This window comes from Maylandia zebra, linkage group LG2 (genome assembly GCF_041146795.1).
Source record: "Maylandia zebra isolate NMK-2024a linkage group LG2, Mzebra_GT3a, whole genome shotgun sequence".
NCBI lineage: Eukaryota > Metazoa > Chordata > Actinopteri > Cichliformes > Cichlidae > Maylandia > Maylandia zebra.
The window spans coordinates 9,977,228-10,004,630 of NC_135168.1; the positions used below are offsets into that span (position 1 = coordinate 9,977,228).

General features: G+C 39.6%; 1 protein-coding gene across 1 annotated transcript; it reads left to right on the plus strand.

Moving 5' to 3' along the window:
* The first annotated feature begins 2,212 nt into the window (after positions 1-2,212).
* LOC112434502 (ribonuclease inhibitor-like) lies at positions 2,213-23,993 on the plus strand. Its single transcript, XM_076888907.1, has 5 exons — positions 2,213-3,370; positions 8,359-8,538; positions 11,373-11,552; positions 18,252-18,425; positions 22,963-23,993. The coding sequence occupies exons 1-5, from the start codon at positions 3,138-3,140 to the stop codon at positions 23,153-23,155; spliced, it is 960 nt and encodes a 319-aa protein (XP_076745022.1). The 5' UTR covers positions 2,213-3,137; the 3' UTR covers positions 23,156-23,993.
* The last annotated feature ends 3,410 nt before the right edge of the window (positions 23,994-27,403 follow it).

The following is a 27,403-nucleotide window of genomic DNA, read 5'->3' on the forward strand; positions in this document are numbered from 1 at the left end:
CTACGAGGTCTGCTGACACAGACAGGAAGTAGCTCACAGACCAATCAGGAAACAGTTCAGTACATCAAGAAGAAGCTCAGTGAGAATCTGTCTGCAGAGAAAAGCATCAATCTGTTCCACTGTCTGAATGAACTGAATGATCGTTCTCTAGTGGAGGAGATCCAACAGTCCCTGAGATCAGGACGTCTCTCCACAGATGAACTGTCTCCTGCTCAGTGGTCAGCTCTGGTCTTCATCTTACTGTCATCAGAAGAAGATCTGGATGTGTTTGACCTGCAGAAATACTCTGCTTCAGAGGAGGCTCTTCTGAGGCTGCTGCTAGTGGTCAAAGCCTCCAACAAAGCTCTGTGAGTACATTTGTACTCATGTCTTTACTTTTAACATCCAACTGTGTCAGTAATTTATTTCACCAGGCTTTCGGTCTTTGTATGAATTTGTATCCTAAAGTTTTGGGATTTCTCCAGTACAACTGTAACCTCTTTGATGCCTCCAGAACTCGGTGAACTCGAGACGCTGGATTCACCATAAACTCTAATCATCACTGCTGCTGTTATGTTATCAGTCTTTGTTTAAACACTTAGGCTGCATGTGCCTGATGTTGTGATACTTCATATTCACATGCATGCTCCTAGATACATTTCTACTGCAGGTCTATTTTAGTCACAAATGTTGGTGAAACACTTGCTTTTACATGCATGGTGGGTCCTGCATTAAAGAAAGCATTTGAATTACTCAGTGAATCCTGGCAGCCAGAGAAACATCCTTAGTTCCACTTTAAACTAAACTCTGCTTCGGTCTTCCACAGTGTGTTTGTTGTTTCTTTGTTGTTGTTGGCCTGCTCTCTCCTCTCACTCCAATCTGGTTGCAGCAGATGTTTGTCCCTCCCTGAACCTGCAGACTTGGGTGCAGCACCTCAGTTCATCTTCAGTCTGAAACCAGCTGTTGTAGCTATATCCCCTCAAGCACACCTTCCCTGGTCATCTCTGCTGTGGTTGCTATAAAATTTAATCTTGATTTAAAAAAAAGAACAAAAAACCTCAAGTCAGACTTGATGCCATTTGTTGGCAGCATGGTGCCTGTTTGTCTTTGATGATAAACTGCAGCACAGTCTAAAGCAAACCTTCTGACTTTATTGACTTTATGCATGTATATATTCTTCCTGTTCACCTTGGACACACAACAGCTCTCTGTTTGTTGTTATTGGATCTAGAACAGCCAACATATCCTAATCTAGATGATTTCTAAGGTGGTATCTGGGAGGAAAAGTTAAAATCAGCTTGAATGGCCTGTACTGTATGATGGCCTTAGTTGCACCACATTGATGGCCATGCAGGGTGGTTCACTCCTTGTGCAAGAAGACCGAGGAGTGAGCCACCCTTGGTCAAAGCTTGGTCATTCAAGCTCACTGTTTTCCCCTTGTTGGTTGATGATAGTATTTTTTTTTTACCTGACTTATAGTCGTCATTGTCTTCAAATTAACTCACACACTGCTGACTGCTGTAGCTTACCTGGCTGAGCAGGTGACCCATGCACTGAAGGTTAGAGTTGTGACTCCAGGGCCTGGTTTGAGTCTGCCCATGACCATTTCCTGTGTTATTCTCCTCACTTCTCCCTCCCTTCCTGTCTTCTTTGTCCTATACAGTGAAGACAAAAGGCCTCGAGTTCTGAAAACTCTTCCCCTTCATCATCTTCCATCTCTCTCATCTAAAATCACCAGTATTCTCTGAGTAGAGAATCTTTTCACAATCTTGAATGATAAGGATCCAAGTGGGTAAAGTTATTTATTTGTTGTATTCCTATTTGCAGCTGGGATGGATTGTGAAAAACTCTCGGCTGCCCAAATTACATCCAGTGTAGAAGACAAACATTGAGTGAAGTGTTTGTTTCATCATCCTTCACAACTCATCAACCAGGTGTCACAAACTGCAGCAGGACAGTACAAAGCATGTCATACTGGATGGCTGCAACAACCAGAGTTTTACCTACCTTTGGTATTTCGTGACAGCATGAGCGTAATATTTACTGAACAGAGTCGTCTTCTGTAATCTTTTCAGATTCAGATTAAGAACTCTGTATTTATTTTCAAGAGGCAATTAGGATACTGAACCGTACATACAATACACAAACATCACATTGGGGGGACGGGTCAGGCCAGGTAGCTGGCCGGTCAGCCGCTAGAGCAGCGACCTGGAACCGAACAGCAGAAAATGCACAACATCAGGAAAGATGAGGAGACAAAAGAACTCCTCCCAGACTGAGCTCCAACAGGGAGATCAGTTTGAGAACAGAAAAAAAATGACCTTAGCGCAGAGCACATGAAAACTCTTAATGCGCCATAGAAACACATGACAAGCAACAGGGATGGGTAAAAGGTGAGAGACAGCCGGTGTAGACAGCGCACCCGGGCCAGCAGCATTTGCGCTGGTCCCCTCGACCCACCGTCTGCACCGGGAGGGGATAAGCATGCTTAGGATGGGAAGGAACAGTCTAAACACCGTCTGTTATCAGGGTGAGATTTGTTATGTTCAGCTCCAGCCTTGAGACCACAGCTGGCGCCGGTATGTTAGCCGCATGAAATGATGGTGGCTTTCTTTGGTGCGAACAACTGCATGTCAATTTCACAGCTGATCTAGCAGTCCGTCACTCGTCTCTCAATCTCCCGTTGGAGAGCCACGAGCTTCTCCGAGAGGTTATCGGTTTTGCGCTCAAAGAGCAAAGTCTGAGAACTCACGACCGCCATGAGCTTCTTCAAGATCTTATCCGTGCTGCGTTCAATGAGCCCATTTTGAGAAGTCACGACCCGTCCCATTGTTTCAGTCACAGCGGGCAGCCTTGTGGGGTTTTGAACAGCTGATTCCACTTTCTTTAATCTTCAATAAGCCAGGGCCAAGCCAGCTCAGATCAGCAAGAACCCTTTGCTGCTGTGAATGTCCGTGCTGCTATATTTCAGGATCAGGCTCTAAATGTACAAATGGATCTGAGAAGATTTCCAATCATGTTTCTACTAGATTCACAGTTTGTTTTCATGTCGTCTGACTCAGATGGTGGAGCAGGTGGAGCTTACAAGGAGTAAGTGCTGATATAGAAGAAGAGTTGTGTTTTAATGAAGCTATTTAGTTAACCAATAATTGTATTGCATGCTGGCATTAAAAATGTTTCATTTGACTGATTTAATTGTTTGTTTGTTTTCTTCCAGACTGAGTGGCTGTAACCTCTCAGAGAGAAGCTGTGATGCTCTGTCCTCAGTTCTCAACTCCCAGTCCTCTAGTCTGAAAGAGCTGGACCTGAGTAACAATGACCTGCGGGATTCAGGGGTGAAGCTTCTGTCTGCTGCACTGCAGAGTCCACATTGTACACTGGAAACTCTCAGGTCAGGATCCAAACATATCATTAAATGATATTATTGTACAAACAACCAAGCTTTATAGAATTGGCAGGTGAATTTTTCTTTATATTTGGATTGCTTAGGAGATTCTTAATTACTGTCTGAAGATTTTTTACAGTCACATATTTTGTTTTAATGGTCAAACAGAATTATTGTTCAGTTCAATGAGCAGGTAGCTGTGAGATTCATAATAATGAGGTATATTTGTATTAAAGATGACTAAACTTGAACAGTAGCTGTGAGTTACTTTGTTTACTCATTTGTGCTGATGTTGTGAGTAATTTAAAGCTGAAGTAAACTTGTAATGAGTTTGATAGAGTTTCTGAAGTAAGTGTACTTGGAGATATGTCTGTGTTTACTAAAGTCCAGGAGCAGGAGGCTGTGTGTAGCATAGAGGAACCCAGACCTCAGCTTTGTCTCCTGGTTTCTGTTGCTGCTGTTACAGTTTCCCCTCATCGTTCCCTTCAACAGTCTCCTCACTGTAACAAATCAAAGTGTTACTGTATCGATTCACGTCTGAATGTTGCCATGTGCTATCAAAACTAAAAGCGATGTTTCATACACCCTCGTGGTTCAGTCACACAGTAACTGATGGTAAATAATGTTTGTGTTGAGCACATCGTGCAGGTCAGCTGCTCCACACAGATCTCAGGTTTACATGCTGGAACAGTTTGTGATCATGAAGGATAAACCTCACTTCCTCTTTGTTTCATACAGATGTGACATGAACAATAACACATTCATGAAATTCTTTTAGGAACACAAACACTATTGTAGCTGGAGAATATATTTGAATGTAGGATAATGTAGGGGATCATAAACAACAGTAATAACTAACCACCACCTCACCTTTTGGGTTGGTAGCTGCATGTTGATTGATGAAGTCATTTTCTTCTTCCTCCATTTCTACCTTATTAACATCAGATTAAAAGCTGCACAGAGACAGGCACTGGACATGTTTAGCCTAGCTTAGTACAAGGACTGGACATGGGGGAAACGGCTCTCATCACTGGATCAAAACATGAAAACAAATCTGAAGTAAAGTTTTGTTGAAGTGAACTGTGGTGGTGCCCAATGTTCCCTCTAAGCTGCGGTCGTGCAACTGCGCGCTGCTGGCACGTCTCTGCACAAAGAAAATCTGTGTTGCACACACAAAAAAAAAAATAATAATCAAATCTCAATTGAAATTAAAATTAAAACTTTAACAATTCTGTTTTGCAGTGTTAGTCAGTGACCGGCTGCTCCCATATGGGATTAGAACGATGCCACCTTATCCCATAGTCCAGCCAATCACGCGATTCACATTCGTATATACGCAGCTAATCAACGTCGCTGACAGGCTATGACAGCGTCCTTATGTGCCGACAATGGTGTTATAGCGAGCAAAGTGGCTGATGATGAGGTGAAGCCACGTTAATGACAACGTGTACAACCATTGGAGATGTGAGCAGGACAGATGGAGCAACTGAGGGACAAAGTGTGGACTTTATACCAGTTTTTAAATTGTGTTGATCGGCCACGTAAAACCAGAGTTATGATAAAATATCTGCAATGTTTGGTTTTCTTCCTGAATAGTATTGTTGTTTATAACAACGATAGTATTCAGTATTTATTGCAACAAACTTTGTTGTTTGCAAAACTCAGTTACTTTTTTGAAGAAGTAACTATATAATTAATTGCCCAACATTGGTCATTATATCCTGTATTTTGCAGACAGAGTTACAGACTCTCTCCCAGACCACAGACTCATAATACAAGTCAGAGCTTTATAAAAATAGAAAAAATAAAGTTGTGTTTTCAAAATTGGAGTTCAAGTTATTTTTACTTCCAATAGTGTTAACATGCTACAGGTCATGAACAAGGTTGTTTTTAATTTTCATTGTAAGTGGGCTAAAGCAGTTAATTAAAAGTAGTCTAACATAAATGTAAATGCTGTAATTTGATTACTTTAATAAACCATGTAACTTGGATGGATAAGATGCTGGCGTGACCACAGTGCACACGTCTGCTGTTGATCACAGTGGTCCAAGGGACGCTCAGGGAGTTTGTGTGTTCGCTCAGACACATGAAACATTAGAGGGAACATTGGCGGTGACTGGCAGGGAAAAGGGGATTGATAAGACTTACTGTAAATATAATTATGTATGTATTGAAAAAGAAACAACTAAAATGTTCCAGCTGAAAAAATGAAATCAGTTTCAGTTTATGAGCTCTGTTTGTTTTCTTTACAATTCCAACCTTTTATTTTGAAATGAGCTGCTCGTTCCTGTTTAGAGTTGATGAGCTGATGTGGGTGAGAGGACTCAGGCAGCCTGACAGAGTTGATGTCCAGGTCTTCCCTGCTTGTCCTCATATACATAAACATGAGTATCCTTGCAGGTCAGATCTCATCAGTCACACCTGTTAGTGCAGTTCTCCTCTAGATTGTAGTGCTTGTTAAACTAGGATGATTTTAGGAGCCTGGACCGCAGATCTAAGGGAAGATATGACTTGGAAAGACTAAACCAACCTATTAGAGGTGTTCGCACTAACATAGATAAATACTCAGATTTACACCTTTAGTGTCTCACAAAGGGTTGAAAAGTGAATGTGCACAGAGGTGTTGGTGGTGAGACGGGCACTTCCAGCACTGTAGATGTGATCCAGCTCAGTGTTCATGGAAATAATCCGGAGAGCAGGATTCCTTGATGAATGTTACATCTTCTTAAAGTTATAATCCACAGGGAAAACTGTGAAACTGTCGATCTGATATCTACTCAACCAATCAGGTGTTTACATGCCCTTCACTGATCTCCAGCCCCACCTTATTATCAGTTTCTCTCTTTTACATCTGAATTATCTTCACTTCACATTTCAGTCAGTTCAGATTTCATTAGCACGTTCACTTTAGCATAATCCATTTTAATCCAAACACCTTTCTCTTTAAACTCTGTTTGTCAGTCACAGTATATCCAGTACAATCCTCTTTTTCACTGCGTCACACACATTCAGAGATCAGAGTGTCCTGTGTGTGCTCTCATTCACTCACACTCACTCTCATATGGCTGAAGTCTGTTTGTACACAGGCTGTCAGCTGGCCTGAGTTAGGCCTGTCTCTAAAATCATTATTTTATTACTTTTATTCTGATTCATCAAAGCCAAACTCAAACATATTTATATTTACTGATTATGTTCTCATCAGTAATTAACAGTCAGTACATTCAGATATGAATCATAATTCAGTGTTTAACATATTATCACAGATGGACTGCACAGGAGATCTCCTTTATGAAGAAACTGTGAAAGTTTGTCCAACAGTGGGAAACATTTCAGAGAACATCTCAGAGAATATCTGTGAAGCAGAAACTAAACATAATAATAGAAGAAAAGCCAAATAATGATCCAAATCCTGCTCTGAGACTATCAGACAGTAAAGGCTTCCAAAGACTGCTCACCTCTCAGACTTACTTAAAGATGCTGGTGCTGTCCACAGATCAGCTGACCTGCTGGGTCTCCATGATCAGCTTTGTTTCTTGGAGATAAAGGCTGAAGCCTTTAGAGCTTCAGTTCTCCAGAGCAGCAGGATGTCTGAGGTCCGCAGAAACACAAAAACACAGCAGCTAAAAATAGTTGTTCAAAGAAAACGAGGTGGGAGCTGCTGATTCCTGAGCTTTGATACTGGATTAGCTTCAGTAGTTATTCCAATCACTGCTGTAGGAGCTACATTTAGTCACAGCTGACTGTCTTCTTTGAACAATCACAATGACTACTGTTCTAAAAAACAAGCACACAAAGAACCAATGAGAGTGTAGAACAGGATAAAGAGCTCCTGTGATGGTGGCAAAGAAATGAGCAGCAGACGGCCGTCTACATGTTGTAGTGGTTTACAGTCACCAGGGGGCGCCGTCACGGCCACGCAGTCAGTGGGCTGCTCTGCTTGTGCTGTTGTTGGTGAAGCTGAAGTGAAAGCGAATGTTAAAACAATGAAAAGTGTCCACTGCAGCCTCCATCTGAGCTTGTCATGTTCTTCTTCTTTGGTCCTTCGTGTTTGTGCTGAACACTGCTGTCGCTCTCTTCCCTGTTCCCGCCCACTTTCTAACCAATCAGCATTGGAGCGTGCACAGCGTCGTCCACACTGAGCTTTGTTGTGAGCGCATGGACTCGTCTGCAGAACATTTGTATGGGCTCAAAATGTGGTCATAAATATTTTGTACTTGTAAATCAGGATTTGTATGTGTAAAAAAGATTTGCGTGTGCGTGAAAAAAATTTGTGTGTGTGTAAAAAAGATTTGTGTGTGGACTTAGCCAAAAAAAATCCCTGCAAGTTACAAGTACGGATTTTGACCCTATTTTTCTTCCTTTCATCTGATTGGTCAATGTCATGTCAATCACAAATGTAACTATCCAATCAGAGAACAGATGGGTTTGGCTGTCGGAGGGGCACTTTTTTGACCTGACGTTCCCGTCACAAGTGTCTTCTAAGTGAAGCTACCAGGTTCAGGTCCAGCTCTGTTTATCTGGAGCTGCAGTAAATGATCCGTCCTCACAAAGCAACACAGACACCAGATATGCAAACACAGCATCATACAACACAACCAAGAGATCCAAAGAATTATCTCTGCATTTCTGTGGCTGATGCTGCTGGAACGAAGCTGTTTGAAACCTTGTTGTTCTGCACTTTGGGACCTGAAGAGAAACCTGAACCTCTGTGCAGAGGGTTCAACTCTGAGGATTCCTGTTCAGTTTTGTTATTTCACACGGCAAAACTTGACAACTTTATGATAAATGTACGACTTTAATGTGAAAGATTCAGAGTTTTTTCTCTTGTTGTGTTTGTTTGAAGCTGCTTCCTGTTGGCTTCGGCTGTTTGGAGTTTCCATTTTCTAAACTTCTACATTCTGAACCTTCTTCAGCTCTGAACAGATGATGAAACACTGAATGATTTCAAGCTCACACTTTGTCTAATAAACTTACATCTTTCATTTTTTATTCAGATTGAAGGACTGTGGTTTGTCAGAGATCAGCTGTGATTATCTGGCAGCAGCGCTGAAGTCCAACCCCTCGTATCCCAGAGTGCTGGACCTGAGTGGAACCTACAACAACCTGCAGGATTCAGGAGTGAAGCAGCTGTGTGTTCTTCTGGAGAATCCACGATGTCGATTTGAAACTCTGAGGTCAGTCACATGTTTTACTAGTGCTGAGATGAATATGATGTGAAAGTTGTGCTGACACTGTGGATCAGTAGGCCCACACACCTCTATACAGGAAGTCTGGTTCTACTCTTTGTAGAACTTCTGATCCCTGATCCTCTGAGTCTGACTCAGTAGATAATGCAGAGTTCTGAGCTGATGTGGGTGAGAGGACTCAGGCAGCCTGACAGAGTTGATGTCAAGGTCTTCCCTGCTTGTCCTGATATACATAAACATGAGTATCCTTGCAGGTCAGATCTCATCAGTCACACCTGGTAGTGCAGCTCTCCTCTAGATTGTAGTGCTTGTAAAACTAGGATGATTTTAGGAGCCTGGACCGCAGATCTAAGGGAAGATATGACTTGGAAAGACTAAACCAACGTATTAGAGGTGTTCGCACTAACATAGATAAATACTCAGATTTACACCTTTAGTGTCTCACAAAGGGTTGAAAAGTGAATGTGCACAGAGAGGTTGGTGGTGAGACGGGCACTTCCAGCACTGTAGATGTGATCCAGCTCAGTGTTCATGGAAATAATCCGGAGAGCAGGATTCCTTGATGAATGTTACATCTTCTTAAAGTTATAATCCACAGGGAAAACTGTGAAACTGTCGATCTGATATCTACTCAACCAATCAGGTGTTTACATGCCCTTCACTGATCTCCAGCCCCACCTTATTATCAGTTTCTCTCTTTTACATCTGAATTATCTTCACTTCACATTTCAGTCAGTTCAGATTTCATTAGCACGTTCACTTTAGCATAATCCATTTTAATCCAAACACCTTTCTCTTTAAACTCTGTTTGTCAGTCACAGTATATCCAGTACAATCCTCTTTTTCACTGCGTCACACACATTCAGAGATCAGAGTGTCCTGTGTGTGCTCTCATTCACTCACACTCACTCTCATATGGCTGAAGTCTGTTTGTACACAGGCTGTCAGCTGGCCTGAGTTAGGCCTGTCTCTAAAATCATTATTTTATTACTTTTATTCTGATTCATCAAAGCCAAACTCAAACATATTTATATTTACTGATTATGTTCTCATCAGTAATTAACAGTCAGTACATTCAGATATGAATCATAATTCAGTGTTTAACATATTATCACAGATGGACTGCACAGGAGATCTCCTTTATGAAGAAACTGTGAAAGTTTGTCCAACAGTGGGAAACATTTCAGAGAACATCTCAGAGAATATCTGTGAAGCAGAAACTAAACATAATAATAGAAGAAAAGCCAAATAATGATCCAAATCCTGCTCTGAGACTATCAGACAGTAAAGGCTTCCAAAGACTGCTCACCTCTCAGACTTACTTAAAGATGCTGGTGCTGTCCACAGATCAGCTGACCTGCTGGGTCTCCATGATCAGCTTTGTTTCTTGGAGATAAAGGCTGAAGCCTTTAGAGCTTCAGTTCTCCAGAGCAGCAGGATGTCTGAGGTCCGCAGAAACACAAAAACACAGCAGCTAAAAATAGTTGTTCAAAGAAAACGAGGTGGGAGCTGCTGATTCCTGAGCTTTGATACTGGATTAGCTTCAGTAGTTATTCCAATCACTGCTGTAGGAGCTACATTTAGTCACAGCTGACTGTCTTCTTTGAACAATCACAATGACTACTGTTCTAAAAAACAAGCACACAAAGAACCAATGAGAGTGTAGAACATGATAAAGAGCTCCTGTGATGGTGGCAAAGAAATGAGCAGCAGACGGCCGTCTACATGTTGTAGTGGTTTACAGTCACCAGGGGGCGCTGTCACGGCCACGCAGTCAGCGGGCTGCTCTGCTTGTGCTGTTGTTGGTGAAGCTGAAGTGAAAGCGAATGTTAAAACAATGAAAAGTGTCCACTGCAGCCTCCATCTGAGCTTGTCATGTTCTTCTTCTTTGGTCCTTCGTGTTTGTGCTGAACACTGCTGTCGCTCTCTTCCCTGTTCCCGCCCACTTTCTAACCAATCAGCATTGGAGCGTGCACAGCGTCGTCCACACTGAGCTTTGTTGTGAGCGCATGGACTCGTCTGCAGAACATTTGTATGGGCTCAAAATGTGGTCATAAATATTTTGTACTTGTAAATCAGGATTTGTATGTGTAAAAAGAATTTGTGTGTGTGTAAAAAAGATTTGTGTGTGGACTTAGCCAAAAAAAAAACCCTGCAAGTTACAAGTATGAATTTTAACCCTATTTTTCTTCCTTTCATCTGATTGGTCAATGTCATGTCAATCACAAATGTAACTATCCAATCAGAGAACAGATGGGTTTGGCTGTCAGAGGGGCACTTTTTTGACCTGACGTTCCCGTCACAAGTGTCTTCTAAGTGAAGCTACCAGGTTCAGGTCCAGCTCTGTTTATCTGGAGCTGCAGTAAATGATCCGTCCTCACAAAGCAACACAGACACCAGATATGCAAACACAGCATCATACAACACAACCAAGAGATCCAAAGAATTATCTCTGCATTTCTGTGGCTGATGCTGCTGGAACGAAGCTGTTTGAAACCTTGTTGTTCTGCACTTTGGGACCTGAAGAGAAACCTGAACCTCTGTGCAGAGGGTTCAACTCTGAGGATTCCTGTTCAGTTTTTTTTATTTCACACGGCAAAACTTGACAACTTTATGATAAATGTACGACTTCAATGTGAAAAATTCATTTTTTTCTCTTGTTTGTTTGAAGCTGCTTCCTGTTGGCTTCAGCTGTTTGGAGTTTCCATTTTCTAAACTTCTACATTCTGAACCTTCTTCAGCTCTGAACAGATGATGAAACACTGAATGATTTCAAGCTCACACTTTGTCTAATAAACTTACATCTTTCATTTTTTATTCAGATCGAAGGACTGTGATTTGTCAGAGATCAGCTGTGATTATCTGGCAGCAGCGCTGAAGTCCAACCCCTCGTATCCCAGAGTGCTGGACCTGAGTGGAACCTACAACAACCTGCAGGATTCAGGAGTGAAGCAGCTGTGTGTTCTTCTGGAGAATCCACGATGTCGATTTGAAACTCTGAGGTCAGTCACATGTTTTACTAGTGCTGAGATGAATATGATGTGAAAGTTGTGCTGACACTGTGGATCAGTAGGCCCACACACCTCTATACAGGAAGTCTGGTTCTACTCTTTGTAGAACTTCTGATCCCTGATCCTCTGAGTCTGACTCAGTAGATAATGCAGAGTTCTGAGCTGATGTGGGTGAGAGGACTCAGGCAGCCTGACAGAGTTGATGTCCAGGTCTTCCCTGCTTGTCCTCATATACATAAACATGAGTATCCTTGCAGGTCAGATCTCATCAGTCACACCTGTTAGTGCAGCTCTCCTCTAGATTGTAGTGCTTGTAAAACTAGGATGATTTTAGGAGCCTGGACCGCAGATCTAAGGGAAGATATGACTTGGAAAGACTAAACCAACCTATTAGAGGTGTTCGCACTAACATAGATAAATACTCAGATTTACACCTTTAGTGTCTCACAAAGGGTTGAAAAGTGAATGTGCACAGAGAGGTTGGTGGTGAGATGGGCACTTCCAGCACTGTAGATGTGATCCAGCTCAGTGTTCATGGAAATAATCCGGAGAGCAGGATTCCTTGATGAATGTCACATCTTCTTAAAGTTATAATCCACAGGGAAAACTGTGAAACTGTCGATCTGATATCTACTCAACCAATCAGGTGTTTACATGCCCTTCACTGATCTCCAGCCCCACCTTATTATCAGTTTCTCTCTTTTACATCTGAATTATCTTCACTTCACATTTCATTCAGTTCAGATTTCATTAGCACGTTCACTTTAGCATAATCCATTTTAATCCAAACACCTTTCTCTTTAAACTCTGTTTGTCAGTCACAGTATATCCAGTACAATCCTCTTTTTCACTGCGTCACACACATTCAGAGATCAGAGTGTCCTGTGTGTGCTCTCATTCACTCACACTCACTCTCATATGGCTGAAGTCTGTTTGTACACAGGCTAATCTGGGGCTCTCCACCATTTGACCCTAGAAATAAAGAAGCTTCTTGGATGAGAGGTGAAACGTCTTCAAGAAACTTAAAGAAGTCCAGATGCCTTTTTTTCTAAGCTCTTTAGATAACTGCGAACCTTCACAAACGCCTCATCAGTGGGACTCTCAGAGCTACCAGCCCTTTGCTACAATCACAAAGCTCTTCATTGAAATCAATGATATCAAAGCTGGAATCAAGCTATAGCCATATACACTGCTAAAGACTTCTTATCTCGAAATAATATACTGAAGTGGCAATGCAGAAATTGAAAATAGGCGGACGTGCTACCTATGCTATTAGTAGAATGGACATTGGCCTGCTGGCTAAGGAAGGCCCTGTCTCACATAGAGGTGAGAGAGGCCCCCCTCGAAGCCCCCTCTTTTATCGGGGCTTACTTAGGGTCATATCGGGGACCCCACAGTTGGAAGTCTTTTTTTTTTTTTTTTCTTTGACCAAATAAAGCTTATTTCTGTAGCTGTTGTTTTATACAGCTTTAATGTTAATATTAATGTTTGCTTATGTATGTTTAGGGAGTGGTCTGATGGTACATGTCGTTGTTACATTAATAATATTCAAATAGTAAGGGTATGCTTAAAGATAAGGTAAAAATCATATCATATAATGTAAATGGCCTGTCGAATCCAATTAAACGTAATAAAATTTTAACTAAAATGAAGAAAGAACAAGTACAAATAGTGTATCTACAGGAAACCCATCTAGACTGTAAGGAGCATGAAAAACTGAAAAGAATGGGTTATACAACAGTTTTCTCCTCTTCCTATAAAACTGGACGAAGGAGAGGAGTAGCTATCCTGTTATCAAGCAAATTACTCTTTGAAAAAATATCTGAGATAAGTGATAAAGAGGGACGTTATATTTTGGTAAGGGGAAACATTGAGGGGAACCCAGTCACGTTGTTAAATATATATGCACCCCCTGGAAGCGATATTTATTTCTTTAAGAAAATTATAGATGTGATGGTAACAGAGACAGTAGGTTTCCTAATTTGCGGAGGAGATTTAAATATACATCTACAACCAAAGCTAGATATTTCCAATAGAAAAGCACAGAATACTAAAACATTAATTAAGAATATAAATACATTGATGAAGGAGGTGGGACTAATTGATATATGGAGAGACTTGCATCCCTACCAAAGGGATTATACTTATTTTTCCTCACCGCACTCGTTATACACAAGAATAGTGTGCTGGCATTAGGCATTTTCTGTTCTGCAGCAGTTTGCCCTCTTGTGGTTGTTTTTGTGTATTTTTTTTACTCTGTAAGATCTAGCCAGAGGCAGTTTCACCTCCGTTAATCTGTTGCCATCCATGCCTTCACAAGTTGATAAACGGCATCATCTGTGAGTAATATTGTTTGTTATCACTGAGACAACTTGTGTGCATTATTATTTGTTGTGAAGGCGTGATATAGTTTGTAGTTAGAATTTAATTTGAATATGTATATAACCTAAGCTAGTAAGGTTAAGCTAGCTCACTTGCCATGTGGTTTCTTTAACGTTTTGATCATGAGTGTGATTTCATTTGATGTTTTATTCGGGCACTCACTAAGCAGATAAATATTGCGTTCATATTTTTGAATATGTGTTTGTTATACTGTATGTTGATGCAACATTTTTATTGGTTTATTTCTGGTTTTGTCAACAGTTTCACACTTTTTCCTTATTAAATCATCCAACTCAACACATTGGCCTGTTCCCTGGATTTTGATTAGGAGAGTGTTTAGCTGTCTGTATAGCTGAGTCTACGTTCACGAGGACAACGCTTAGTGAGGACAGAACAAATAGATTATTTCATAACTTTTGGGAAAAATAAAGATAAAATAAGCACTTGTGCAATTGGAACAATAGAGTTAAGCGATCATGCACCAGTATACCTGTCTGTTGATTTAAACGTGCAACCAAAACTCAATAATTGGAAATTAAATTCAAGCTTACTGAATGATCCTCACTTTAAAGGACAAATTAAGAAAGAGATTCACTTCTATATGGAAACTAATGACAATGGTGAGGTGTCTCGTCCTATACTGTGGGATGCCTTAAAAGCTGTCCTGAGAGGGAAAATTATAGCAATATCCTCTTATAAGAAAAAGTTGAGAAATAAGAAATTAGAAGAGCTACAAAATAAGAATTAGAGAAAAGGCATGAAAGAAAAACATCTCAGGATATATTGGAGGAAATTAGGAAAACAAGAAATGAAATAAATGATTTGACCACATATGAAATTTAAAAAAAATTAATGTTTCTTAAACAAAGGTATTATGAGGGAGGATCAAAAGCAAAGAATGTATTAGCCTGGAAAATAAAAAAGAAAATAGCAGATAATACAGTTCACAAAATTAAACATCCAGTGACAAAACTAATAAAAAAATAAACCAATAGAAGTTCAGAGTGCATTTGAAACATTTTATAAGACTCTGTATGCTAATAACACAGAGAGTAGTATAGTTGAAATTAACAGTTTTTTAGATTCTCTTGATTTACCAGTACTGAATGAAGAACAGAATAAAACTTTGATTGAAGATATAACAGAAAAGGAACTAAGAATAGCAATAAGTAAAGTTAAAATAAATAAATCTCCAGGATCAGATGGATATACGGCAGAATGGTACAAGGAGCTAAAAGAAGAATTAATACCAGTGATGCTTCTAACAATGAATTGGATCCTAAAGAAGGCTCAAGTACCTTCTAGCTGGAAAGAAGCAATTATCTCTGCCATCCCAAAAGAAAACAAGGATAAATTAGAATGTGCGTCATATAGACCAATATGTGTTCTTAATACAGATTACAAGCTGTTTACATCTATCATGGCTCGACGATTAGAAAAGTTCTTACCTAATCTAATTCATAATGATCAAACAGGTTTTATTCGAGAGCGCCAAATACAAGATAATGTACGACGGACATTACAAATTATTAATCATATTCAAAAGAATAAAATAGAAGCAATGGTAATCAGTATCGATGCAGAAAAATCATTCGATTCAGTTAATTGGAACTTTCTTTACCGAGTCTTGCATACATTTGGCTTTCACGAATATATAATTAAGACAATACAGGCACTTTATGATAACCCTACGGCAAGGATTAAAATTAATGGCTACCTATCAAATAGTATTAAGCTGCAAAGAGGAACAAGGCAGGGCTGTGCGTGCTCACCATTATTATTTGTGTTATATCTGGAACCATTGGCTCAATATATAAGACAAAATAAAGAAGTAGAAGGTATTAATATCCATGAAAAGGAGCATAAATTAGCCTGCTATGCAGATGATATTTTAATATTTTTGGGTCAACCATCAAACTCTTTACCTAAATTAATGCAATCATTTGAATACTTTGGTCGACTATCTGGATATAGGGTTAATATGAGTAAAACACAATTGCTTAAGTACAATTATATTCCATCAGAAGAAATTAAAAATAAGTATCAATTAGCATGGCAAACAGAGTACTTTAAATATCTAGGAGTCATAATACCTAAGGATCTTACAGAACTATTAGAACGAAATTATTTACCAATACAAAAAAAAATTAAGGAACATATAGCGAGATGGAATCTAATTCCATATTTAAGTTTATATTCGAGAATAGACTCAATTAAAATTAATATTCTTCCTAAATTATTATATTTATTTCAAACATTACCAATAGAAATTAACCAGAAACAGTTTAATGAATGGGATAAAATTTTGTCAAGATACATATGGCAAGGAAAAAGGCCCCGAATTAGATTTAAAACCCTACAACTTAACAAAGGAAAAGGGGGTGGGGCTTACCTTCTCTTAGGGTATATTATTGGGCAGCACAATTAAGGCCTATGATATGCTGATGTAATCCTTCATATGACGCTCAATGGAAAGTTATTGAGGAGAGTCTGACCTCCATCCCCATATAAGCTATTATAGCAGACAGAAGCTTGCAAAATTTAATAAAAACTATTGAAAATCCATGGATCAAGTTGACTTTTAAAATTTGGGAAACAGTAATAAAAGAATATAAACTAGAAGAGGATATAGCAGTTCTTAAGTGGTGTGCATATGACACACATTTTGCTCCAAATAAATTGGACACCAGATTCAAAGATTGGACATATAAAGGATTAACAGCTTTATGTGTGGTAATGGAGGAAGGCAGACTAATTAGTTTTTGCTTTTGCATTAGATTTTGACTTTGTTAACTACTAGAAGACTAGAGGAAAAATTAGTTACATTAATGGAAACAAAAACACACTCCCTATATTTATTTATTTATTTTTCTTTCCTTTTTCTTTTTCCTTATGTATTTTTTATTTATGTTGTTTCCTGTTTTGCTTCTTTTTCTTTTCTTCTTCTTCTTTCATTCTTATTGTATGGATATTTTAGTTGTTTAAATATAGAAAAAAAATAAAAAAAATATATGTACTGAAAGATAGCTGAAGTTGATGGTATTGTATAGTGATTCTAAAATGTCAATAAAAAAGAAAGTTGGAATCAAATGAGTCCGTCTTCTGCTGATTCAGCATCACATTCATCTTTGCTCCTTGTTCTGCATCCCCACCATGGACTTCATTCCTTTCCAAGCCAGCCTTGAGTGTCCTTTATTCAGCTCATCCTCTGCTTTACTTTTACACCTGATTTTAGCTGCTTTTCTTCTCTCCCTCATAACAAGACAGCTTCTTCTGCCTGAGAACATGTTGGAGTGATTTACTAATCCAGGGCTGATTTTGGGGGAAAATAGTTCCTGTTTTCAAAGTAATCCCCATTTTTCCCAGAATGAAATGTAAGTAGAAATAAATAGAATAGAATTAGAATAGAATTCAACTTTATTGTCATTGCACATGCACAGGTACAGGGCAACGAAATGCAGTTTGCATCCATCCAGAAGTGCTTTAGTGATATAGATATATTACAATATATATTAGCAATAGTATAGATATGTAAGTATATTACAGAAATGGGTCTATTATGGTATGTTATAATGTACACGGTATGAAGTATGTTGTGAATATTCTATAACTAAGTATGTACAGGCTGTAGTGAGTACAAGCTATGTACAGGCTATGAACAGGATATAAATATGAAAAACTATACAGAATATGAAATAAATAACTTTACAGAAATTTGAGATATACAGCTATAAAGTGATCTAAGTGAGAACATGAGCCTTTAAAAAGGCTCTTCTGAGGCTGCTGCCAGTGGTCAAAGCCTCCAACAAAGCTCTGTGAGTACATATGTGATCATAGCTTTAGTTTTTAAATGTTTATTCTAGTTAACACAGATCAGGTGGAACAACTCAAATAAAATATCAAAAATATTAAGTGGTCATCGGTACTCAGTTTGTTCAATACTGAATACAATGGAGCACAAATTGTCCACGTTTCTGAAATATTTCTGGGTGTAACTGTCACCAAAGTGCAATTTAGACCTGGCCTGTGGTTGTTATCTAAGTGATAATCATCAATTCTACTAAAACAAATACAAAATAAAGAAGTTTGACACATTCTGTTGATATCAAAAGCACACTGAACAATTCAGTGTTGTTTTACTGCTGTTCTCTCTTCACTTCTTCTCCTCTGATTCTCTCCACATGTTGCTCTGCATCAGTGCTCAGTTTCCTGACAAAACAAGATGAAATATTGCTAAATATAATAGTATCTCATTACACTTCAACATAAGTGTTTTATTTTTGTAATTGTTTATCTGTTATTTTTCAGACTGAGTCACTGTGACCTGTCAGAGAGAAGCTGTGAAGCTCTGGCCTCAGGTCTCAGCTCTCAGACCTCTAATCTGAGACAGCTGGACCTGAGTAACATTAACCTGAAGGATTCAGGCGTGAAGCTTCTGTCTGAAGGACTGAAGAGTCCACACTGTACACTGGAAACTCTCAGGTGAGATCAAGCATTTTTCTTTCATCAACTGACAGAATTAGCAGATTAATAATAAGGCAGTCCTCTAATAAGAGGAGAAGTGGAGGTGTTTTGGAGGGCAACGTACTCTTATGTTAACAAGACAGGAAGTAGTTCCTGGGAACTGCTTCCTTTGTTATTGTCTAAGTAGAAACATGATGGTGAAACAGTGATGAGTTTGCAGAGGTGAATCCACAGCACACAACACAACAATGCTGTTGCGTGCTGAAAGCAGACTTCTCACAGATTCTGAGGCTGCAGGTTTCATCACTGTCCAACCAAAATTCACTGAACCAGCAGTAAATGAACGTCCAAAACTACACTTCATGTTTAAAAAACAGATGATCAGGGGGATTTGTGTTTACATCTTTTTTGTGTGATCTGTTCACCTGCTGTTTCAGCTGTTTGGTGGTTGTTGAGATGGTTTTGTGAACTTTTAGCTGAGATTCTGACGTTTCTGTAGATACCACACATGTCTAATTACTTTGTACAGCATGAATGGCCATAACGAGGTTTTTAACAGTAAGAAAAGTTGTAAAACTTCAGAAAATATAGTTAAAAGTCCAAAACCTTCTACGTCTGGTGGCTTGTGGTAAGGAGCAGATCAAACGAGTAAAGAATTACGTTATAATTATAAATGGCTTCAACAGCACATTCAGGTCTGTGAGACTCATTCAGACACTGAGCCGTGGCTCTGTGCTACATGCACATATTTCTGCATCTCTGCCATTCAGACACACTTTATATATAGTTTATTTTATGTAGGATTCAATACTGAACTGTACATTTAGTCTTTTTAAAGGCAGCAAGTTTTATTCAGTGTTTTCATAAAAGCCTTATTTCTATCCATTTACTGCTATTAGGAAGAACACGTGAGGTTTAAGACCTGGACCAGTTTGAAACCTTTTGTCCTCCACAGTGGAAAATGGGTGGAAATAAAAATGGGTCTCACTTTAGCCAGCTCCTAATTTTATCAGTTCTGCTCTCAGCGTCTCCTGTATATCTCCTGTATAAATGTTGCACTCAGCTTTGTGGTCTCCAATATCACTGAAATGCAGCCAGATGCTGCTCATTTTGCCTTTTCACTCTTTCCTGACACGCTTGCATTTCAGTACAGCTCCCATTTCTCTGTGTACTGGTCTCTACCACTACCCTTGCTGTCTATGGGACATGTCCTCTTTCACATAATGGTATGATCCCAGTCTGTCTCTTAAAGTGTTTGGCCACATGGTTTGCTCATCAGAATAAAACCTCAGCCGTGCTCACATTGATTATCAGCAAGCCTGAAAATTCATCAATATTTGACATACGAAATTATCTCATGGGCTGAATTTGGCCCACGGGCCATATGTTTGACACCCCTGGTTTACACAGTTTGGTATTCAATGTACAAGTGAGCTAGCTCTCAGCTAACTAGCAGACAAGCTAACTGCTGGGACTGCGTCTTTCTAACAAGAGCGTCAGACACTCAGACTGGTTTCCTTTGTGGATGATGATGTGTTCTCACACTGATCCTTCATGCTGATGCTGCCATCCACCCACTGCTCCTGGATTCCTCATCATCATCTCCATCAGCCCTCACAATACTCCACCTTCTTCAGCTCCATGTTCAGGAGCCTGGATGGACAGTAATTCTTTCCATGGGTTATGGTGGGACATTGAGAGCTGAAGTCAAACAGCAGTGAGAATGAAAGACTGATTCATTTCTATTTAGTCTTGTGCTGTGCAGCTTTGTTCAGAGCATTAAGGCCCAGCAAAGATTACTGAGGTCATAGAGTCCTGATGAAACCTGTGTGCTTATAGAAACTGAGACCAGATGAACCAGAATAGAAGGACATTAAAATGAAGTGTCAGCTACACAAAGGCAAAGCTATTCAGTTGTTGCTGTGAGTTATTTAAATGGAGGATGGAGTCAGACTTTAAGCTGCTGGACTCAGTCACTATATCCTGTTGTCCTCATAGAACCTGGACACACAGACTCACCTGTGACACAGTGACACACAGTGTGGGCTACACACACATTAGAAAGTGGATCAGTCACACTTGTGCAATCATTTGTTGTGCTGGGAAACCATGAACACTTTGAATCACATTAATGGCTTTGTTACAGCAACATTCAATCATGAGTTCAAAAGTAATGCATTGTGTACTTATTTTAATAGTACTGCAGTATGAGAAGTGCAACATTCAGTGTGCAGAAACAGATCAGGTGCTTTCTAACAGCAGTGTTCCCTTTAACACAGCAGCAGTTCAAATATTTCTGTCAGTCTGAGCTGAAACATGAATCTAATCAAATATCAAATCAAAGTTCTTTGCCTCCGCCAGGACGTTAACATTTGATCTAGTTTTTTACAAAGTTCCCTCAGCGTCCAGAGCCACCAACATACCTTTGATCAACAGCAAGTGAACATTTATAAATGTGTGTTTGCAGAACAGGAAGCAGCAGAACTATTGTTCTGTTATCAGGCAGCAGCACAAACGCTCATCAGCTCATTTACTGTGCAGGACTTTGAGTGTGTGAAGTGTGTGTTTGTGCTGGATTTCCTTTGGAGAATCTCAGTCAGAAACCAGACAAAGAAAAACTCTTTCAACAGTCCAGGTTGAGTTGACAACATGAACTGCATTTATCTTCCTCTGACTTGACATGTTCTTCCTCCTCTGCACCGAGCCAGCTGCTAAGACTCACAAGCTCATTGACATTTTCTGATGATAAAGAAACTCTCTTCTTCTGCACAATATGAGCAGCAACAGAGAAGAAGCTTTCACAGGTACAGATGTTGCAGCTGTGGCCAAGTACATGTGCTGCATGTTGGAGCAGCACTCTAATGGACAGGCCTCTGTACTGATGGTGGGCTCTGCTCTGTATCCACCACACTGTTCTCAGCTGAGTCTTCCTCCTGTTCACAATCACACTCTGATCAAGCATGTTCATGTTGTAACGCCGTGGCTTTCGTAGTCTCTCCTTTTTCTACAGCTCATGTGTTCTTCTTGTGATGCTGCGTCTTGAGGCTCATACATGCCGTCATTTGTTGATCCTAAGAACGTTCCTCAGACCGACTTCTTCAACAACAGATAACTTTAGTTGTATCAACACTGCCTCCTGGAACAGTTTAAAATGAACATGTCAAAGATCTGTACCTGTCTCCATGTTTCTGTCCCCGCCCCTTTCTTTCTGTCCTGGGTCATGTGAGCGCTGCAGTAGTATTAGGCCCACCCTCAATGCTCCCATTGGCTGAGATGCATAATGACGCCCATTTCAAGCCAGCACTGATCAACATCCCTCCTGTGACCCATGGCTGTTATATTCAGAGCCAGTGAGCACTTTCACAATAATCATGATTTTAAAAACTGTGATTAAAATAATTGCTGACGTTAATCAGTTAATGAGTTAACGAGATAATAACAGGTTAAGTTGCCCTAATAATTAGACTTTGGTGACAAACTGATGTGATCTCCATGTTTCCTTTGTTGGACTGTGGGCGAGTGTCAGAACTGAATGTACTGAGTAACATGTAGAGTTTAAACATGTGTCAGTTCCAGTTTTAGAGCTCTAAAGTGCAGCTATCATGTTAGGAATATGTTAGGAATAGACAGGAACACTGAGCACACTGAGGTCAAATCTTTATTTTACCACTCGCTGCATTCTTGATGTTCATGAATTCAGCAGCTTCATGATTGTCTGCAGCATTAATCTCATATTTCCATTAAAAGTGTTGAATTTGACTGATGTTCTTTATGATCTCTGGCACCAGTTCATCTGTAGGCTGAGCTCAGTCCATCCATTTAGTGAAATGATGTTTAAAGGTCTCCTTGTTCTGTGAGCGTGCACAGATCCTGAAGCAGAAAGCCTGGGTTAACAGAGAAATGATCATCACTGTGATGATGCTCATCATCTCTGACTGGGATTTGAGGTTTTGTCAAAGCAGCAAAGAAAGCCTGGCTATGTTGGACTGGGTGTGGAAGCAGCTCCCAGTTTGAGTTCAGGAGACAGACACCCTCTCTACTTTGAAGATCAGCTTCAAACTTTCCTTTTTAATAAAGCTTATAGTTCGAGCTGGATCAGGTGACCCTGAACCATCCCTTAGTTATGCTGCTATAGGCTCAGGCTGTTGGTGGACTTCCCATGATGCTCTGCTTTCTTCTCCCCTCTTTTCACTCCTGATGCTTTTATATGTCACTACTGCATGTCCTTAACTTTTGTCTCTCTATTTTGTTCTTGTCTCTCTGAGCTCATGTCTTCTCTTTCCCCTCACCCTGCAACCAGTCATGGTAGATGCTCCTCCTGGAGCCTGTTTTCACTGGGAGGATCTTTGTGTCAAAGGGAGATCTTCTTCCCACCATCACCAAGTGCTGCTCACACTGGTGGCGGTTACCTTACACTGTTAAATAGCTTCAGATGACTGTTGTTGTCTGTTGGGTATTGTCACTTATAAATAAAGTTACAATGGATGGATAGATGTTATTGTGACAAAGAGAAAACAACTGTTGACAGATAGATTGTTGTTTTGTGTGTCTGCAGTCTGTCAGGATGTCTGATCACAAAGGAAGGCTGTACTTCTCTGGCCTCCGCTCTGACCTCCAACCCCTCCCATCTGAGAGAGCTGGACCTGAGCTACAATCATCCAGGTCCCTCAGGAATGAAGCTGCTGTCGGCTGGACTGAAGGATCCAGGCTGGAGACTGGACACTCTCAGGTATGGAGAGAAAATCTGATAGAGGAGGAAGAGCTGGAAACATTTCCCGTGTCTTTCACTCACTTCCTGTTTGTTTCCTGCAGATGAGACATGAACAATCACACATGCAGGAATATTTTCAGGGACAGACACACTAGTCTAGCTGGATAGTTCATGGATATTTATGTAGGGGTCTCCAAGGAGTCTGTTTGCAGGAACATTTAGGTCACAGGTGTACCTGATATAGATACCAGTGTACCTAATAAAGTGTCAGCTAACATTTGGAAATGGAAGCTTAAATAATGACAAACTGTACATTCACAGCTGAATTCACAATAAATTTGTTCTGAAGTGCACATTTTTCTGTTATTGTTCTCAAACAACAGAATGAGAATGAAATATTGATTCTAACAGGGCCCATAAACAGCATTAGCTTAGCAGCATTAGCTTATCAGCGTTTCTATCATGGTCACAGAAATCTTTAGCAGAGAAAAGTGGCCTACTTAGCAATAACTGCTCAAGTTGTATAAAGAAAGGGAAAACAGTATTAGCATTAGCTGCTAATGGCAGCTTACTTAGCATAAACTGTTCACATCTTTATAATGCAAGGGAAAGGAGTCACTCATGGAAGCCTATTTAGCATTAACGTCTCACATCATTATAAAACAAGAGAAAAGGGTATTAGCATAAGCTACTAATGCTTATTCACCTCAAATTAGCTTTAGCTGCTAATGGTAGCCTACTTAGCATTAACTCCTCACTAATATAATGCTAATTCATATCAAATTAGCATTAGCTGCTCATATTGTTATAAGGAAAGAGAAAACAATATTAGCATTAGCTACTAATAGTTATTCAGCCCTAATTAGAATAAGCCTCTAAAAGCAGCCTACTTAGCATTAACTCCTCACATCGTTGTTACCGAACGGGAAAGAGTATTAGTATTAGCTACTATCATTTTTAATAAGTAAGAGAAAACAGTGTTAGCATTATTGAATAATGCTAATTCACACTAAATTAGAATTACCTATTTATAAGAGCGTACTTAGAATTAGCTGCTCACATTGTTAAAAAGTAAGGGAAAACAGTATTAGTATTAGCACATAATGCTAATTCACGTCAAAGTAGCATTAGTTAATAATGGCAGCCTACTTAGCATTAACTGCTCACTAATATAATGCTAATTCACATCAAATTAGCATTAGCTGCTCACATTGTTAAAAGGGAAAACAATAATAGCATTAGCTGCTAATAATTATTCACCTAATTAGAGTTAGCCCCTAATGGCAGCCTAGTTAGCATTAACTCCTGACATCGTTATAATGCAGGGGAAAAGGGTTACCATTATCGGATAATGCTAATTTACATCAAATTAACAATAGTTAATAATGGTAGACTTCGTATCACTAGCTGCTGTCATTCTTACAAAGCAAAGGAAAACAATATGAGCATTAGCTGCTAATGCTTTTTCATCTAAAATTAGCATTAGCAGCTAATGGCAGCCTACTTAGCATTAACTCCTCACTAATATAATGCTAATTCACGTCAAATTAGCATTAGCTGCTAGCATCAGCCTACCTAGCACTAGCTGTTCACATTGTTAAAAGGGAAGAGAAAACGATATTAGCATTAGCTACTAATAATTATTCACCCCTAATTAGAATTAGCCGCTAATGGCAGTATACTTAGCATTAACTCCTCACATTGTTATAATGTAAGGGAAAAGAATTAGCATTATCTAATAATGTTGACCTTGGCCCACTGGAAAAGTTCAGAACTAAAGATTTAGGAGTGTTTCTCGATAGCTCTTTCTCATTTGAGAAACAAATAAATTCTGTTATTAAAACCAGCTGTAAGGTTTATATTGTTGATTGTCATTTACACTTAGAAATATTTACTCATCTATGCTTAGAGTTGTATAATTGATTGCATAATGATAGAGGTTTGATCCTTAGTAGTCTGTAAAGACTCTGTGTGCCTTCCAGAGTGCTCTGGCATGCACACACCACTTGGGGCCATGAGAGAGGTCGTACCCTCTCTTACTGATTTATGGTGTAGGACAGGGGTCTCAAACTCAATTTAGCTGGGGGCCGCTGCAGGCAGAGTCTGGGTGAGGCTGGGCCGCATTAGGTTTTCCACAAGAAAGGCATGGTTAAAAAATTCCAATCTTCTCAAATCTCTTTATTTTTATTTTTTAACACAAAATATGAAAAATAAATAAACAAATTAAGAATTAATAAGAAAATAAATCAATCTGTAATACATAAATAAAATAATAATAAGATATTTTTAGTCAGTGAACTTGTGTGTATCTTTCAGGCTTCTATATCTGCTGTATTTAGATTGAAATGTCTGTATTAACAGTTCTATAACCTTCTTCTGAACATGAATGGAACACTGTAGAAAATGAACTGTTCTTCTGAACATGGCTTCTCTTGCCTACTCCTTGCTGCTAGAGACTAGAGATGGCACGATACCACTTTTTTATGTCCGATACCGATATGAATCCGATATTGTGCTTTTTAATCAACAAAACTGTTTTTTAAAATATCTTGCTGCATTTTGCAAGTCTGCAAGTTCATACTCAAGTTTAAAACAACAACTACACTAAAGCTATTCTGTTATACCTGTATACAAAAAAAACATTTCATAGTTCAGCAATACTGATCAATCTAATAAACTTAGACCTACACCATCCTCCCTATTCTGGTATTTTAAAGAGTACTTAGCGTAAATATTAAGCAACCTAACTAATAGGGTTCCAACTCCCAGCAACAACAAAAATAAATAAATAAAAAATAGGGAACCACCCCTCACGCTCCACCTCATGATGCTTAATCGAAGTAATCAACCTTAATTTGATGCAGTGTGAAAAAAAATGCACAGAAATCAATTATTTTTCAAGAAATATTAAATAGATTCAACATCTTTCTTCAACAAAATTGCAGACTGCACAGATGGTACCTTCCCAAAGGAAAAAGTACTATAGCTTACTAGGGTATATATATTAGACTTAATAGTCACTATATACAGTAATTGACTTCTATTCATTTTACATCAAATTAAAACTTTGGGTGTCAGATAATTATTTATTAAAAGCTCGACATTTTAAATGAGAATAAGAAAGAAAAGTATGTCTTTGTGCCCCCTTTTCCCTGTTAATGCCCTATCGGCCCCCCTGGCTAAGCTTTGCTAGATCCGCCCCTGCACAGTTACCAGCCGTAAGCTACGTAGAAAAAGATCCTGGTGTAGAAAGTAATATTAAATAAATTGTAACAACAGCTTATCAAGTTTAAACGTGCTGCTGTTGTTCAGCCGCTGGTTTCCTCTTTCTGGTGCAAAGTGGACCAAAAACAAACAAGAGAGACGGACTCGCGACAGAAAAGCCGATCAGCTGATCATTGATCAGTTTCATGATTGAAGTAGCAGCCGGAGAGCGAGAGGCAGTCGCTTGTTAAGCTTAACGCAGGAATGCTTTACAAACATTCAGAGATGGACTTACACACTTGCTTTACTTCTCTCGGGATAACTTTGTCGAAGATGAAATGCCGGGTTGCTAGCGAAGCTCCACATGCTATCCAGACCACCGACAGGTCCCGCATGCCACAGCCGCTCTATCACGTGATGCATACTGCTCCAACGTGCTAACCTGAGGTGAGTTACGGCGTGTTGCAAGTTTTGTGAGGTGCTTTCGTGATATTTAATGGATCGGATTACATTTTTTATTTTTCTCCGATATCCGATCCAGTAATTTAGGTCAGTATCGGACCGATACGTAATATCGGATCGGTCCATCTCTACTAGAGACCTGGCAGCGTTTCCTCTCGCATAGCTGAGCCAGATTTGGCCTGAGGGAGGAAGCAGTTGCGGCCCTCAGTATGTCTTGAAGATGATCATCCGTAAGTCTGGACCTGTACTTGGACTTATTGAAGTTCAAAGTGGAGAAGAGCTTTTGGCACAAGTATGTGCTACCAAAAAGGCACATGGTCCGCTTGAACATTCGGGAAAGCCGAGGGAAACTAGGGCTCAAGTCTCTCAAAAATTGTCCAAGCTTGTCTGCTTTTCCACTCACCTCCCTGAACTTTGCTTTGAGTTCAGAGTTGCACTGCAGCTCAATGAGCTCCATTTGAAGCACAGAAGGGGCATCTTGCACATCAAAGGAGAAGGGGTCCGCAAAAATGTGAAAGGTGGCTCTGTGTGTCTTGAAGTCAGCAAATCTGTGATCAAATTCCTCCTGTAGCATCAAAATGACATCAACATACTCGTCAGCACTGAATGGTGTGCCTGC

Coding starts and splice junctions, on each gene's coding strand:
- LOC112434502 (XM_076888907.1), top strand. CDS start 3,138: ATGCTGGCATTAAAAATGTTTCATTTGACTGATTTAATTGTTTGTTTG. Junction 3,371..8,358: donor TGTACACTGGAAACTCTCAG/GTCAGGATCCAA, acceptor TTTTTTATTCAG/ATTGAAGGACTGTGGTTTGT. Junction 18,426..22,962: donor TGTACACTGGAAACTCTCAG/GTGAGATCAAGC, acceptor GTGTGTCTGCAG/TCTGTCAGGATGTCTGATCA.